The sequence below is a fragment of the Plecotus auritus genome (assembly GCF_963455305.1).
Source record: "Plecotus auritus genome assembly, chromosome: 11".
NCBI lineage: Eukaryota > Metazoa > Chordata > Mammalia > Chiroptera > Vespertilionidae > Plecotus > Plecotus auritus.
The window spans coordinates 3,254,903-3,272,925 of NC_137777.1; the positions used below are offsets into that span (position 1 = coordinate 3,254,903).

An 18,023-nucleotide genomic window follows, 5' to 3' on the forward strand; every position below is an offset into this window, starting at 1 on the left:
TGCCGCTGGGGTGCCGTTGCAAGACTGCTGACAGTAGCTTATGAAGAGAAGAGAAAGTGCCCTCGCCGGTTTGGCTCAGTGGATAGAGCATCGGCCTATGGACTGAAGGGTCCCGGGTTCAATTCCAGTCAGGGGCATGTACCTCGGTGGCAGACTCCTCCCCGGCCCGGGCCCTGGTGGAGGCTCGTGCAGGAGGCAACCCATCGATGTTTCTCTCCGTCTTTCCCTCTCTCGTCCACTCTCTCTAAAATTCAATAGAAAAATATCCTCGGGTGAGGATTAAAACACAAAAGAAAAGAGAAAGCTTTCCATGAATGGAAGATCATCTCAGTAGATGGGAGTTTCACACACAGCATTTCTCTCTCGCCCCCGAAGCTGAAAGTCTAGGGTCAGCATCAAGTCCACATCAAGCTGCCCTGTGCCCGCCGCTGGGCCAGAGGGCCATGCACCACAGTCCAGTCTGCTACCTGGCACCAGCAGGAACGCCTTCTCTTAGAACTGGTGGAAGTGCACCATTAGCCTTTACACGGGCTGGCAGCCTGAACCCTACATGCTCAATCATGCTAAGCAGAGATGCCTCCTTCAGCTTCCTGAAAGCAGGGGTTTCTAAGCAGCCTGCTCCTAACATCATAAATACTTGCCATGGACGCTGCTCTCCGTTAGACACGGAAATGACCATCTGTCTTCCCCTGCTCGCATCAACGCTGACATTGCAAAGCGATGTTGGAGATTTTATTTCATATCCTTTACTTCATGCACTTACTCATACGCCACGGAGTATTAATTATAGATTCATCATCTACTAGGATATGCACTATGTACTCACTCATACCCAGCGGAGTATTCGTTGTAGACTGATTAGCTACTAGGCTCTGAACTATCTGAAGATGGGCAGCGATATGATTGTCTATCTACCGCACATCAAGCATACAGAGGGCCGCTGAGTATGGTTATCATTTTATGAAGGTTTCCGTGAGCCATGCTTCAGGTGGTAATGACTCAGTGAGAGGGTCCCAACAAAGTTCGCTGGAAAGGTTCTGTACGTCTGACTGAACTCCTAGCAGGCTGGCCGTCTGGAGACAGTAACTATGAACCCTTAAGCTCCAAACAAATGATAAAAACCAACTATCTGAAGCCTGAGGAGAATGATCAGAAACAAGAAAATTCTGGAAGAGAGTCAGACTTGGGAGAAGGGAATGGCCTGAGCGAATTTACTGATTTTACAATGTTTAGCCTCAATAGCAGAGTTTCAGGAAACTACAGCATTGAAATGTCAGAGAGGAATACTGGAAAAGACAAGAGTCAGAGCTGAGGAGCCCCCAGTTTCATGGATAAAATCCAACAATATATAAAAGGATAATATGTCATTACCAGGTAAGGTTTAACCTAGGAATGCAAAGTTGGTTTAATTTAAACAAATCAATCAATAAGATTCACCATGTGAAAAATTCAAGGGAGTAACATCCTCTGTTCATTTCAACAGATGCAGAAATGGCACTCAATAACATTTACCACTTCGTCAGGATCAAACCTCTCAGCAAAACTGAAGTAGAAGAAACTTCCTCTACCTCACAAAGGTCATCTAATAAAAAAAACCTATGGCTGTTACCATTCTTAATGGGAAAATATTGAATGTTTCCTACATTGATTGGGATAAGGGAAGAATGCCTAATCTTCCCCCTTATATTCAAATATTATACTAGAGATACTAACCAATGCAATAAAGCAAGCCAAATACATAAAGAGCACACAAATTAGAAAAGAAAAAGTAATCTGTTTATACAGATGATATAATTATGTACACAGCATATCCTAAAGAATTATAAAGCAACTTACTAGAATTAACAAGTGAGTTTAGCAAGGTAGCAGCATACAAGGTTAATATATAAAATTTTAATTAGAAGAATTTTAAATATCCATTTTACAAGTGTCAAAACATAAAACTTTTAGGAACAAGTTTAACAAAAGACAAAGAATCCCTTTATCCTGACAAGTATAAAATGCTGTTGATAGAAAATAAAAACCTAAATAAATGGAAAGATACACCATGATCAAGGATGGGCAGTCTCAGTATTTTTAAGATGTCAAATCTCCCTAACCTGGTCAACAGATTCAATGCAAATCCCTACAGAATGTTTAGGGACAATTCATACAATACTTACTTAACTTATATAAAATTGCAAAGGATCTATATCCAAGAAATCCTGAGAAGGAAGGACAAAGTTGAAGGGACTAAGTTACCTAACTTGATGTCTTACTATAGAAAGCTACCGTAATGAAGACAGTAGGGTTGTAGCATTAGGGTCCGTAAGCAGAAAGTGTGAAAACAGACCCTCACTTTCACAGGCATCTGAGTTTCATCAGAGGCGCACAATCAGTGGGAAGGAACCATCTTCCAACAAATGGTACTGAAAAACTGAATATTGGTATGAAGAAAAACTGAATTTTGCCCCTCTATCTCACACCATCCACAAAAATTAATTTCAGATGCACCACAGACCTAAAAGTAAAAGCTACGATGAAATACAGGAGACTGTCTTTATATTTAACAAAGAACTTTAAAATTTCCTTGAGCTTGGCAAGATTTCTTAATTGGTAAAAGGTAACAATCATAAAAGGAAGTCCTGATACATCCGACGTCATCAAAATCGAACACATCTGCTTATCACAAGACTCCATGAAGAAAATAGTGGACAAGTCATAGACTGGTCCAAGTATTCACAGATCATATGTCTCACAAATATGTGTCCAGGATATAGAAAAGCTCCTACAATTCAATGATAAGAAGGCATCCATCCCATGTAGAAAAAGGCCAAAAATCTAAAAAGACACTCACAACAGGAGGTAAACGAACAGCCAATAAATACATGAAAAAGCACACAAAATGGTTACTCAGCAGGAAAATGCAAATTACCGCCACAAGGAATGCCACTATATAATACACCAGCAGACTGGCTGAAATGGAAGCAACTGATAACATCAAAAGTTGACGAAGACCTGGAGCAATCACGATTGTGTGCACTGTCCCTGGACATGTCACACGGTACATACAGCCACTTTGGGGGGGGGGGGGAGGTAATGGCAATTTCTTGTAAAACTAAATGTATAGCAATTAAATGCCTAAGCATTTACTCAACGTAAATGAAAACATACGGTCACAACGTGATTTGTATGAAAACATGTGTGCCATTGGATTTGTAATAAGCCGCACTGTAAACTGCCCAGGCAAATGGACAACTTGTGGGATACTCAGGTAACGGGTTATTACTCAGCAATCTAAAGAAACCCACTACTGAGATCTACAAAAGTGTGCCGGAATCGTGTACAGGGACTCACAAAAGAAAGAAAAACAAGTAAAAAGAGTATCGGTTCGGGCCAAATCTAAGACCAAGATTTTAGCATTAGATACAAACTTGAAAGCACCCAACAGCACAAAATAACACTTGCAATGAATGAAAAACAGAACCTCTTCTACAGAATGGATAACGAGAATAAATAGTATGTTGAACCTTTATGTGCTAAACCCCCTAATTTCATTCTTAATCCAACCCTCCTCTTACAAATACAGAAACTAAAGTAGAACGAAGTTAAATAAACTGTCCAGCCACATCGCCAGGGAGCCCCGACATCATACCTTTTAGGGCTCCGTACCTCAAACAGTAAGGACAGGGTCACTAAGGTTTTGACTGCGTGTCAAAGTCTGTGTGTGTTGGGGGCGGGGGTGGGGCTGTGCTAAGGGATCGACCCCTCAGGAAAACAGCAAACACAACAGAAGGCACCTCGCTGGAAGGAAGCTCACACGCCTGCAGTGGGCCTGTCTTACCTTAGGGAACTGTTTTACGGGGATTAACACTTTCTGTCCCAGCTTCATGTTCTTATTAATCACCACATCAATGTACTTCTCTTCGTCCTTTCCTTCTCCTTTTTGAAACTTTTCTATTTCTGTGGAGGAAAAAAGATAATCATGAAGCGTGTGACTTAGAACTCCGGGGGCCGGGAGTTCTCGGCAGCTCTGTGGTGGCAAAGGCAGACATGCGGACGACCAGGCGGCTCCCTCTCATCACCGATTCACCGCCGGTACCGTGGGAACAAGGCGCAGGCCGAAGCTCACAGACTGACACGGGCATCGGAAGAAGTTCCCTGGGACCTTCTGGAACCCGAGAGAAGAGGCTGAGCCAGCAGCAGCGAGGAGCCAGGAAGGAGTCTCGGGGCCGGGTTACTGAGCGCCCACAGCCCTGGTCGGGCATTGGCACCCTGCCCCGGCTCTCCCAGGCCCCTCCCCTCAAGCACGGATTCTTCGGGTGCCTTCCAAAGCCCCAGAAAATCTCTGTCAGTTGCCCGCCCCAAGCAAATCTTCCCTCCTCACCAGGGACAAGATCAACGACAGGCCCCGTCTTTGCTGATGCTCTTCTCTCTACCTGTGATGTCATTGCTGCATGACCTCAGTTCCACACATACTAGTACCTCCTTCAAGATCCAACCACGTCAGCTGCCACGCTTCGCGCACCTCCGGCCCTTTCCTCATGGGGCAGCAGGAGTGGGAGAATCGCTCCCTCCCGCCCTGACACTCACACAGAGCCTCACACACAGCTGCACTGGAGCTCTCTGCTGCAGACAGGGTGCCCCCCCCAACCCCCCACCCCCAAATTCATATACAGAGATCCTAACCCTCCACCCCCGAATTTGATGGGATTTGGAGGTGGGGCCTTTGGGAGGTGATAGGTCATGAGGGTGGAGCCCTCATGAATGAAATTAGTGCCCTTACAAAACAGACCCCCTGCGAGGACACAGCCAGAAAACTGCCATCTATGAACCTGGACGGGCCCTCACCTGACACCACACCTGCCGGTGTGTTCACCTAGGACTCGCAGCCTCCAGATCCGTGAGAAATAGCTTTCATCTGTCTGTAGGCCAACCAGTTTACGGTAGTCTGTTGGAAAAGCCTTCGCTAAGATGCTCTCCCAGCGGAACCTACATTTCTCTTAGGTAACATCTGTTTCTTCATGCAACAAACATCCACTACTAAGCACCTACTATGTGCACGCTCCAGATCTTGGAAAACGTCAGTATAGTTTCCTCGAGTTATTGCATATAGCATTTGGCTGTGCCAAATAGGTGCTTGGATGACTGCTGAACGGAGGTGCACATGGGCCGATTCCTCCACAGACTGACCACAAGGTACCCAGGCTCCGAGGAAAACAGTGAAGAAACACAAGGGAGTCACTACGGTCGAGCTGCTCAATTACTAACACCAAGCACGCCGCGGTGCGGGGAGGTGACCCTGCCCTTGTTTTAGCCGGCCTGAGACTGCGACTTAGGAGCTCTAGAGTTATGCCTGTAGATGTAATACGCATGAACATACACACATATACACTGAGTGGCCAGGTTATTGTGACCACCCCATCACTACTTCGTTGGGCCACCTTTTGCCTTCAATACTGCGGCGATTCTTCTTGGCATTGACTCCACGAGATGCTGAAAGGTGATGCGAGGAATCTGACACCATGCCTGATGGATAGCACTGTCCAGTTCTGTGAGATTGGATGGTGGTAGACCAGCTGCCTGATGGCTCTTTTAACTTCGTCCCACAAATGCTCAATTGGATTGAGATCTGGTGATGGCGGGAGCCACCTAAGCAAGGTAAAGTCTCCCTCGTGGTCTGGAAACCACTCCTGCACAATACCAGCACCGTGGCATGGCGCATTGTCTTGTTGGAAGAAGCCATCGCTATTGGGATATGCCATCAACATGATAGGATGAACTTGATCAGCAACGATACTTAGGTATGTTGTGCTATTCAGACATTGTTCCACACGAATTAAAGGGCCCAAATCAAGCCAGGACAACATGCCCCAAACCATAACACTGCCCCCACCAGCTTGAAGGGTTGTACTCATGCATGTGGGTTGCACGCTTTCATGCTGTTTCTGCGAAATTCTCACTCTGCCATCTGCATGATGCAACTGGAGATGTGAATCATCGGACCACATGACTTTTTTCCATTGCTCGACTGTCCAATCCTTGTGTTCCTGTGCAAATTGGAGACGTTTTATCTTGGTAACTGCAGACAGCAAAGGTGTTCGAACAGGCCTTCGGCTTCCATATCCCATACGCTGCAGTGTACGGCTAATTTGCCTACAAACGTCAGGTGGTCATAATAATCTGGCCACTCAGTGTAGTCATGTATAGACATATGTATCTACATATAAACATCCATGTAAATCCTATAGATAAACCTCTGATTGTCCCCCGAAGGACTCAGGAAAGAATGTTCACATCTCCAGACCCCTTGACAGTCATCACCCAGACCGCCGGGCATCTATAAGACTGTCATCTCGGACCAATCCAGAAGCTAAGAATGCAGGACCGAATCTCAGGCATGTACGTTTTGCTATAAAAACGAACATGCCTGAGATTGCTTAGCTTTTCTTTCTTCTTTGGAGCACTCCAAACTTCTTGGAGTTGTGTTTCTGGTTTGCAAACCCTAAAACCCTTGAATAAATATCATTAATTTCTATCCAAAGGCTCCTGATTGATTTCCACTTGGTGGACAGTTCAAAGAAGGGGACCTTTAAGCAGAGAGAAGGTACCAAGGATGGCATCAGTTGTACAAAGGGGTGCAGATATTTATCTGTTCTGCTTGTGGAGCTGGGAATATTTAAGAACTCGATGTCACATTCCTGACACAATTCAATCCGCCCGGGCGATGACAAACAGGAAGTTCAGAAAGGTTACTTTGCTGTAATAAATGGCAAAAGTGGCATTTGTCCCCAGGTGGGTCTGACTGTAATACAACATGCCGCTACAGTCTCCCCCACCGTTATTCTCATGTCCTGTCGGACAGGAAATACGATTTTCATGGCACCGTAGGGCCCGTGGGAAACATGTGTGAAGCTGGAGGCTTCCGTCACCACTGACGGGCGCGGGGGGACCTCGATGTCCTTCTCTTGGTAACTTCCCACCCCCGGACCTCTCACTCTGCTCATCAGCTCTGCACCCCGCTTGTCCCTGCGGTGTCAGAACTGAGCCTGCTCTCTCCCCCTCCAGTGGGAGTGCTGAACAAAGTCTTCCTTCCCATTTTAACAAGTGCTAGGATCACAACGCAGAGTAGAAACTCTATGACAGGTGGGATGCGATGAAACATATATATTTGGTCTTTGAGGCCAGTCCCTGGCACAGAGTTCCTACAAGCCTGAGGATTTCCTGGCCTTCTGTTCCTCGCAGCACGCCCCGTCAGGCACACCTGAGCTCACGTAAGGAGGTGAGCCTTGGAGGAAGGGGGTCTGGTTGCCAGAAAAGCCAACCCGGTGACTGGAAGGCTGAAGCTTCGGCACCTGGCGCCTCTGGAGGCGCAGCAAAGCTAGACGCTGAGTTCCATCCTGGTGGACCCGGGGGCCGTCAGTCATGCCCACGTGGTGGAAACTCCACAAAAAAACCCTTAAAGAACAGAGTGGGGAAGCTTCTGGAAATACCTTGCGCATAGTTAGAAGATTCAACAAAATTTGGTACACTGAAACTTCCTAGAAAAAAGGAAAGAAACTTTAATGTACGTATGCTTATCAAAACAGATTTCGCTACCTGTTTTCAAATAACAAAGCACTTTATGATTTTGGAGAACTTGGAACATATGCACAATTTAACGTTCAATTCCATAATCGGATCGCAAAATGTTACTCCTCGCATCCGCTGCCATTTAACCTTTGAAGTAACATGTAAAGTCATAAAGGCAAGGTTAAAAAATAAGGGGGAAAAGAGGTATTTTACCACAGATTAAAGTTTGAGATATGCCTATGATTTTAAAGAGGAAAATGAAAATGAAAAGAAAATACATATTTAAAAAAAACCTGATTTCCTTTCTTGATAGTCAACTTTGCAAATCAGACCTTGCTAAATAAAATACCTGTTACCTTAAGGAAGTTGTGGATTGTGTGGAAATATACATTTCACTGTTTAAGATTTACTTTTTAAAATGTTGAAGCCTGATGTCCTAGGAAGAAGCAGGTAGGGTTCGTGCACAGGGCCTCCCACCCCACGCGGGACTGAAGGACCAAGCCCCGCCTTGGAGCCCCACAGCTCGGGCGGATCCCCACAGCTCGGGTGGAGCCCCACAGCTCGGGCGGATCCCCACAGCTCGGGCGGATCCCCACAGCTCGGGTAGATCCCCACAGCTCGGGTAGAGCCCCACAGCTCGGGCGGATCCCCACAGCTCGGATGGAGCCCCACAGCTCGGATGGAGCCCCACAGCTCGGGCGGAGCCCCACAGCTGGGGTTTCCTCAAGGCCTCGGTGCCCTCCCGCTACAAAAGGCAAACGGCTCATCTCTTAGGCCCAGGGCAGGCGGCCGTTGTGTCTTTTCTGCTTGACGGGGACGGTGAGCATTCTCTGTTCCCATGAATCCCAATAAGACGCGATGCCAAAAAGCGGGGGTCTGTACCCAGGGCCGGTGAAATCTTGGGCGCCAGCCCCTCACTGGGGGTTCCCTATTCCTGCCCCCACCCCTCTGACCTCCCCTGGGGAACGGGAGGCGCCGGCTCACCCAGGCGGGTGTGCCCCCCTCCGCTCATTCCACCGTGGCCGGTGAGAGGCACCATGCAGTTTCCTACCCCAATGCCCCGCCCCGCCCCAGCTCAGAAATGGGGAGCAAATGGTTGGTGGGGTTCTAGATCATGTAGGGGTTGAAATGCTGTTTCCAGACCACGGACACCCAATTTCTGTCAGCCCGGAAATGAAGTCGCCTACAGTGTCCCCTGCCTGTGCTCCTGCCTCAGCCCGGCCAGGGCTTCCCAGCAACGGCCACCTAGCTTTGCAGCCCACCACAGTGATCACAGTCCACGCACCTGCTGAAGGCACCCCGGCCACCTCTGGACTTCAGTGAGCTCACTGCCAGGAGAAGCTGTGAAGCCCAGAGCATCCATTTCCACCGGAACTGCCAGGATCCGCTCCGGGATCAAGCACCCGGAGACGGTATTTCCCTGCGTCTCGGCCTCTCTGCTGCTACGAATGTTCCCTGCAGACGCAGACTGGGAGGGCCGAGAAACACCACGAGCAGCGTCACCTACAGCAGCGTCTCTATTAGCAAACGCCGAACGCCTCCCGAATCCGCCGGTGCCGGTGCCGGGAGCGAGGGCACAGCCTTCGGTGAGAGCCACGGCCACGTCACAAGTTCAGGAAACTGCGTTCTGATGGGAGAGGACACTGGTCTCCCCACGGGCGCTGCTCACACTGGGTGGTCTGAGGAGGGTTAAAGGCCCCAGTGCATGCACAGGTGTGGACAGCCTGAAACAGCAGCAGCACACACCAGAGGCGCTGCTGCCCGAGGCATGAAGCATGAAGAGCAGGAGTGGGGGACAGGCAGAGACAGACAGACAGACAGACAGACAGACAGACAGACTATATGGCCAGGACAGGGGGATAGCCTTCCACAGACGGGGCAGCCGAGGTGTGCTGGCCTCCCAGGCAGGAAGCCGAGCGAACAAGAATGCACACCCTGGTCTCACTGCCCCTCCCACCGGCCTCCTGCTGGTGACCTCCCTAGGGTGGGTGGAGGGAGGGGGTGCCCCAGTCCTGAGCACCCCCACCCGCCTCCTGCTGGTGACCTCCCCAGGATTGGTGGAGGGAGGGGGTGCCCCAGTCCTGCGAACCCCCACCCGCCTCCTGCTGGTGACCCCCCATGGTGGGTGGAGGGAGGGGGTGCCCCAGTCCTGCAAACCCCCACCCGCCTCCTGCTGGTGACCTTCAAGGGTGGGTGGAGGGAGGGGGTGCCCCAGTCCTGAGCACCCCCACCGGCCTCCTGCTGGTGACCCCTCAGGGTGGGTGGAGGGAGGGGGTGCCCCAGTCCTGCAAACCCCCACCCGCCTCCTGCTGGTGACCCCCCATGGTGGGTGGAGGGAGGGGGTGCCCCAGTCCTGCGAACCCCCACCCGCCTCCTGCTGGTGACCTCCCCAGGATTGGTGGAGGGAGGGGGTGCCCCAGTCCTGAGCACCCCCACTGGCCTCCTGCTGGTGACCTCCCCAGGGTGGGTAGAGAGAGGGGGTGCCCCAGTCCTGAGCACCCCCACCGGCCTCCTGCTGGTGACCCCCCAGGGTGGGTGGAGGGAGGGGGTGCCCCAGTCCTGAGCACCCCCACCAGCCTCCTGCTGGTGACCTCCCTAGGGTGGGTAGAGGGAGGGGGTGCCCCAGTCCTGCACACCCACCGGCCTCCTGCTGGTGACCCCTCAGGGTGGGTAGAGGGAGTGGGTGCCCCAGTCCTGTGCACCCCCACCGGCCTCTTGCTGGTGACCTCCCTAGGGTGGGTGGAGGGAGGGGGTGCCCCAGTCCTGCACACCCACTGGCCTCCTGGCACAGAGCAGGGAGACGGGGGAAGAGGACCCGGGAGAACAGCAGCAGCCGCCCGTCCCGCCTTTGGTGCTCCAGAAAGAGGTCTGATGCCTCTTTCCATCAGAGAGTCCCCACGTGAGGTGCCACGCGGAATACCACACAGCAAAGTACTGGCGGGATCGGAAGCGGGGCCAGAGCCCCCGACTGCGGCGGTAGTGATCAGGTCATTACTATGGCGACCGTGCTGACGCCGATTCACCAAGCAGAGGGCCGTGTGCCTGACGTGAAGTCTCTCTCCCGTCTCATCTGTCAATGATCGATCACCCCCACTTTGCAAAAACAGCCCCTGAAGATCCAAACGGGAGAAACTTGCCGAAGGTTAGACAGTCGGTAATTAGTCGGACGCAGAACGAAATGAGGAGCCCTCGGGGCGGGGGGGGGGGGGGGGAACACCTCCTCGCTCTACACTCCGAAGCCTGTTTCAAAGTAACACGGCAGCCCCATGAGGGATTCAGACTGCTCCCAGACGAGAGAGAGAGAGAGAGAGAGAGAGAGAGAGAGAGAGAGAGAGAGAGAGTGTGTGCTGGCCACCATCTGCCTGCACAGACTACTAACATGTTCCTGGGGCGGCTGGCCGGAAAGGAAGTTTCTTAACCGCCACCAGGACAGCTGCATGCGCTAAGGGATTGTTTTGTTTAAGCAACCCAAACCCACTGAACACCTATTAGATTCGAGCTGGAGCTGAAGCCACTGAGACCTGCCCAGACTAGACTGAGGCACACAGCTCAGGGCCGAACAAACGCCCTTCCGTGAACAGGACAACATGGCAGAGGAGACATGCGTGTCAGTGTGTAATAAGGACCAAGCAGCTCATCGTAAACACACATCATATACCATCCAGCGAGCAGTCGATGGTCTATTAAGGATGCCCAGAAGTGAATTTTGTTGTTTTTTTTTAATATATTTTTATTGATTTCAGAGAGGAAGGGAGAGGGAGAGAGAGATCGAAACATCAATGATGAGAGAGAATCACTGACAAGCTGCCTCCTGCGTGCCCCCTACTGGGGACTGAACCCACAACCTGGGCATGTGCCCTGACCATGAATCGAACTGTGACCTCTTGGTTCCTAAGGTTGATGCTCAACCACTAGGATTATTCCTACTATAACTCGGCACATTGGTCACATGAAGATTCGGCAAACCACAGATTAAATCAAGAAAATAGAGCATTGGGTTAATTCAAGTTAAGAATGACTTAAGCCAGTAACTTATTGGGAGTAGGGCTGAGACTAACAATCAAAGATTGGAAAAAGAAAAACCTAATTTTTCGTTGTAGCTGCCCAAGGGTTAAACCACATTTCTCACTTTTAATTGTGAACATCGTTAAGCATCCAGCAAAAGACCAGCTATCTTCACCAATTATCGGGCTCCGGAGGTCACCAATTAGAACCCGGCAAGGATCCGAATTAAGAGAAGTTTTGTGATTAGGTGAAGTAATGATCCAAGGGAGAGATGAGTCCTGTTCGGGCTGCGCTCGTTATAAAACCCATTTCCTGCGTGTGGAGATGCGGAGTCTCCGTTCGCCCTGCCGACAGGACACCATCACACTTCGAGGCAGCTCGAGGGCTGTGCCCACGATGCCCTACCACAGCCATGTGACGTATGCACTTCGCTCTCCTGAGACGCCGAGTGAATCTTTGCTCTTGATTAGATATACAATAACGCAGACTTGAGGGTGTGAGAACCTTCACAATCAGCCCAAGGATGTAACCGCGCCATGGCTGCGTTTCATTTCCAGGTCACTCCCATAACCACAGCCATTCCTTATTTATGTACAGAGCGTCAGAGTCACTGGGGGGGAATAATCCTTACGATAATAAATCACAGTTTTCATCTGACGATGATCAACAGGGTCACTTTTATGAAAAGAATTCCGAAAAGAAGAGAGCATGACCAAGGATTGCAGAAAGATCCCAGAGAACACACCTATTACTCAACACACCTCTCAACAGCCCTGGCCTGTGTGGCTCAGTTGGTTGCACGCCGACCCGTGCGCGGAGAGGTCGCTGGTTCCATTCCCGGTCAGGGCACGTGCCCAGGCTGCCAGGTCGATCCCCAGTAGGGGGCGTGCAGGAGGCAGCCAATGGATGATTCTCTCTCATCATTGATGTTTCTCTCTCTCTCTCTCTCTCTCTCTCTCTCTCTCTCTCTCTCGCCCTTCCTCTCTCACTAAAAGTCAGTAAAAACATGTTTTAAAGATAAATAAATAGATAAATAATAAAAGGCCGGTCAACAAAACCATAAAAGACATGCTAGAACAATAAACATGGCCAGAAAAATGCAGCTTAATGATAACAGTACAAAAACGTACAAGATGACCCCAAAGCACCAGTATTTCCCTTATAACTCAATACCCTAAGCTGCCTGAAAATTGCCCAAGAGGCATAAAAACACTGTTTCAAAGCAACACACAACTGCCACAGAAACACCTGCGCTGTCCCTCGGATCTCGCCACCCGAGAAAGTTAAGACGATGATGACAGGAGGCCATTTGCACTGAGTTCAATAGTCACAGCTTCTGAGGACACATCCGGCCCCTGGACGTGGGGACGCGGCCTGTGCCCACTGACAGCAGCAGGAGCTGTGCGGACCAGCTCACGCTCCACCGCATTTCCGAGGTCGCTTCTCCTTACGAGTCTGACACGCTCTCTCGGGGCCGTGCCCAGGGGGTTTCCTTAAAGGGATCTGACGGGTGAGGTGCACCTGTTTTCACGATGATGCACACTCTCCCTCTGACTAATGTGTTGTATTCCTAGACATTAGGAATGGCAGTTCCCATTCCGGACCACGCTGGGCGTCAGAATCATCCAGGACCTTATGAGAAGTAACCACACGGAAGCCGGTCGATAGCCTTTGCCTCTTTACATCTTGTCCTTCGACCACGATGTATTCAGTTAGCAACTACGCACACCAGTGGGTTCTGAGGGTCACAGCGACTGACAGCTGATGGCTCTGTGTTGAGGCTGACTACACAGATTACTGTTACTTTACGGAACTGCCCCACACAGGCAAACGAGACAGAACAGAAGGCTAAGAAAGAGCGTTCCTTTGGCTAAAACGTTGACTATAACTAACAACACGCATCTTAGATGGATGCCTGACTCCCTTCTGTTCTCTTGCCTCAAACACAGGAGGCTGCCCTGGCCAGTGTGGCTCAGTTGGTTGGGCACTGTCCTGTGCACCAAGAGTTCACCGATTCAGTTCCCAGTCAGGGCACGTGCCCGGGTGGTGGGCTCGATCCCCAGTAGGTGACATGCAAGAGGTAGCCGATCGATGTTTCTCTCTCTTTCCTTCTCTCTTCTTCTCTCTTTAAAATCAATAAGAACATACTTAAAAAAAAAAAAAAGAGGTAGAATAGTTTGTTGACCAATTCTAGGGACGAGTAACAAACTAGGATGAGAACACTAAGACTAGTAATGGGCCCAGGAATCCAGGGAAGTGTCCCAAGACCAGTTTCAAACATTTACCGACAGTTACAGCAACAAAGGTGGTGCCCCCGCTGCCCCCCCAGACCCAGGGCCACAGCACAAACAGATGTACCGCAGACCTGAAGAATTACTATTTCCTGAGAGAGTGCGGATGCACGCCTGGGGGGCGTTGTCTAAAAAGGCTCTGTGCGGGAGGAAATAAGGGGAAAAGGCTGAAAAGCACGAAGAGAAGCAGCTGAAATAACTGGAAGCGCTGATCCTAAAGGATAAATAATTCAGGAGTGAGCAGGACGTCTACACAAACACCTCTGTGTGTCTCATAAAGGAGGGACCGCCTGCCTCTGACTCCCCCGGGGAAAAGGCCGGCGGCAGAGCCTGCAGGAAAGGGAGCTACCACCCCCAGGGGAGACGCAGATCCTGGCCACAGCGTTTTCCAGGAGGGACCCTTCCACACAGAACACCGAGCTGCTCGGCCCCACTTCCCAGGACCCCGCTCTGCACCAGGAATGCCACATGCCCTCGCTCGCAACATGTGGCTTGAGCCCTGGTCCCTGTGGCACAGCTGCTTGAGCATCTGTCTCCAGGAGGGGGCAAGCCGGAGGCAGCCAACCCACGTTTCTCTCTCTCCTTCCCTCTCTCTCTCTCAAACCGGTAAAAACATTTAAAATGTACACCCATGTACATTTGTTGAGTGAATATTCCATGACATTGCTCGTGGAAAGGCACAGTAGGACCTGATGAACGTCAAGGATACCGGGGTTTGGGTGACCCGGCATGGAAGCCACTCTCGTCCACTGCCACAAGCAGCCATGGACGGCAGGTGCTGAGCGGCTGTCCCTCAGCTCCAGGGGGCCCACCGGGCCTGCTCCAGGGGCCGGCGGGGATTCTGCAAGCCATTTCTCTTATGCCTGAGATTCCCCCATAGAGCCGGGCGGGGGGGGGGGGGGTAACAGGAGCTCTGAGGCGTGGGGTGCTGCTGGGTGGTCATTAGCAGGGGTCTGAAAACCGCAGCTATGCCCTGACACCCGCACGGGTTAGCAGAGCCACGTTTCTGTTTTCCCCGTGAAACGCACAGGACGGGCGACACTGTAACCCGGGACCTCGAGAGGCACCCCGATCGGCAGCTGCTTGGAGCAGGGCAGCCTCCACGTCTAGGAATACACGCGGCTCGGCACATTGGTCAGAGGGAGAGTGGGCATCATCGTGAAAACGGGTGCTGTTCCAGAGACTGACGACGTCTACACGCGGCGCTGTGAAGCCAGGAGGAAGAGAGGTACAAATCGCATTGATTACGCGGCTGCCAGAGAAAGGGGGGCACACGGGTTACACGCAAATGCCGGGCCAGCCGAGCCCTTCCGATGCCGCGGCCCCCGGTGCGCATGCACACGCAGCGGCTCGGAGGAAAATTCAGACGCAGCCCTAAGCGAACACGTCCTCCGGTCACCACCGTGTCACCGGCTTTTGCTCAGGGCGCCCCCAGAACTGGGTATGAACCCGCCGACCCCAGCGAAGCATGGCCGTCTAGCTGTCTGACGCCTGCAGGAGGAGATGGATTAACGATAATAATTTCAGAGGAGCTTGGTTTGGTGAGGCCGGAAGTAACAGGAACGAATGAGAACACGGGTTCAAGGGGCAGCCCAGCGCTTACGTGCAGCCGACAGGGGAAACGGGCCGGTCGGAGGCTCCGGGTCCCCTCGACTCTCCATCAGGCCCGGTGATACCTCCTCCCAGGATGCATGACGCGCCTCATGCCACGCCTTGACCCGCACATGACCCCCTGCACGCTGCGTGCTTGTGTGTACTCGTGGGGGCCGCGGCACCTCTGGAGAGACGCTGCTGGGCCCTGGGCGGACCCTGTGTCAGCGCGAGGAGGACGGATGGGGACTTCCTCCCGGAGAGGAGTCGCAGCGACTCCCCCCCCATTCTCCCGCAGTCGCATCCGCTGGGCAGCGCCCCCGTGGGAGGGAGTGGTTGGGTGAAACCGGAGAGCCTGAACATCGGGGCGCAGGTTCTAGAACCCTCTGCCCTCACTCGCCCCTCGCGGATGGCTTACTTGCGGGAGCTGCTTGTCCTCTCTGAAACTCAGCTGCATGACCTGTACGATGGGACCTGCCATGACCCCAGGGAGCCGAGGAGGAGAGCACCTGTGAGTCCTCGGGAAGGACACCACCCCCAGCTGCAGGGGCGCCTGGTGCCCGCGGGGCCACGGCCAGGGCCCTGAGGCAGGGCCCCTCGGGAGGTCATGGCCACGCAGCAGAGGTGAGCGCAGGGCCCTGGTCATAGTGGGAACCCTTCCAAATGCAGAGACACCTTTGCCTCAGTGGCCTGGCCGGCTCCCAGGCCGGGGTCCGCTGGGTGAGGGGGAGCCCCCTGCAGTGGTCCCAAGCTGGGCACTCCCACGGCGCCTACAGACCACGGCTCCGGGCCCTCCCGAGAAGGACACACAAGCTGGGGAGTGCTCTGTTTCCGGGACACCGTCACTGCCACTCCTGCCCCAGGAGTCCGTCACAGTGACGTGTAAGGCATCAGAACCAGCCCGGCCCTCCCGCCCGCCCAGCAGGACGTCCCGGGACAATGGAGGCGGATACCCGTGTACTCACAACAGCAGTCACCACTGTGGGCGCGGCTACAGCGTTTGGACAGGTTCAAGCCTCGGACTGATGAGAGAGCACAGTCCTCTCGTGGCCACGTGCAAGTCCCAGCATGGAAGGCAGAGCCCTCCCCGCACCATTATAGCCAACAGCTGGAGTTGTGAGCTTGAACCTATGGTCCGAACACGTGGCCCCACGTGCCTGAGTGATGTGGGCCTGATAGAGTTCAGGCGCATGTAATTGAGTTGCATCAAAACCCACGAGACTGTTGTAAACATCTTGACCATGCCCTTCCTTTGCCTCCTGGCATCAGCTATAAAATAAAGACACGGCTTGTAGTCTGTAGCACTGTCTCTCTATCCGGGAGTAGTATCCCACCCAGACCCAGCTTTCTTCTCTTGTCTGTCTTTTCCCAATCCTTCACCGCCCCCTCAGGGTCACTGAACCTGGCTGAGCTGGTGCGGCACAGAAGGCCCCTGGGGCTGAGTATGCCATGGCCGTGCCGGCTCGCCACACACCACCACGTCTGGCTTCTGAGCATGTGAAACGTGGCCGGTGTGTGTGTCTGACAGAAGAAATGAACTTCTAGTTCTAGTTCAGTTTAATTAATTACATTTAAAAGCTGCACGTGGCTAGAAGCTATGACAGCACAGATCTGGAACATAGCCAACGACTAAGCCGCGAATGAAGAGGCAGGCGGGTGAGCAGAGAGAGAGGACGGTTAAACATGAATTTCTTCATCCAGCCATTGACTGAGGCCTGCGATATCCTGCCACGGGCACCCCGTGGCTCTGAGCAGGGGCCGGAAGGGGCGGACCAGCACGCGGGCCTCGGAGGCAGGTGACCACGGCTCCATCAACGGTGGGTCTATTACCGCCTAATACAGTGATACCGACCCTGTGTTCAGGAAAGACCACCTGTGGATGCTCTCAACACAAAGTTTAAACTTTGAGCTTTTGTTATTATTATTATTGATTTCAGAGAGGAAGAGAGAGGGAGAGAGAGATACAAACATCAATGATGAGAAAGAATCATTGATCAGCTGCCTCCTCCATACCCCATACTGGGGATGGAGCCTGCAACACGGGCATGTGCCCTGACCGGGAATTGAACCCTGATCGCCTGGTACCTGGGTTGATACTCAACCACTGAGCCACACTGGCCAGGCTAAACCTCACGCTCTGTAAGACACACACATGAATGCAGGCTTACAAAAGGTAAAAGAGGCATGGGACTCCAAGGTCAAAGCTCAGGAGAACTTCAGGGTGGGTGTGTCTTGTGTGTGAGCTGAGGTGAAGGAGGGGGCGTGACTATGAGGAGGCACCCGGTGCAGGGGGGGTGTGCCAGGAGGTCAGGGGGCGGGAAGGATGCTCAGTGTACAGATCCCTGGTAATGTCTGCAGAGACCAGGGGCCGCAGCAGCAAGAGCCTCAGGCGCTCTGAAAAGGCAGTAAGGCGGGCGCCGAGGGAGGGACGGGCCCTGGGGGGCGTGCTTGCAGCTCCTCCTGGCAGGGCTGGGAGGCGGGCGGGAGCCTGGAGGCCTGGCCCCGGCGACAGCAGGGAGATGCCCAGCTCAGGAAGGGAGCAGAGTGCGGGGATGGCACTGCCCAGCTCTCTGTCCCGACGGAGAT

The 18,023-nt window shown here is 52.4% G+C and overlaps 1 protein-coding gene across 4 annotated transcripts in view; it reads right to left on the reverse strand.

Moving 5' to 3' along the window:
* Positions 1-18,023, reverse strand: part of KHDRBS3 (KH RNA binding domain containing, signal transduction associated 3) — a 98,370-nt gene that overhangs the window by 53,228 nt on the left and 27,119 nt on the right. For all 4 annotated transcript variants that reach the window (XR_013959332.1, XR_013959333.1, XM_080646914.1 and 1 more), the window contains exon 2: positions 3,824-3,942. Coding sequence is in view for 2 of the 4 variants with exons in the window: in XM_080646914.1 (XP_080503040.1) it covers positions 3,824-3,942 (119 nt within the window). In the remaining 2 variants the exon portion in view is untranslated. The remainder of the gene's footprint in view (positions 1-3,823; positions 3,943-18,023) is intronic.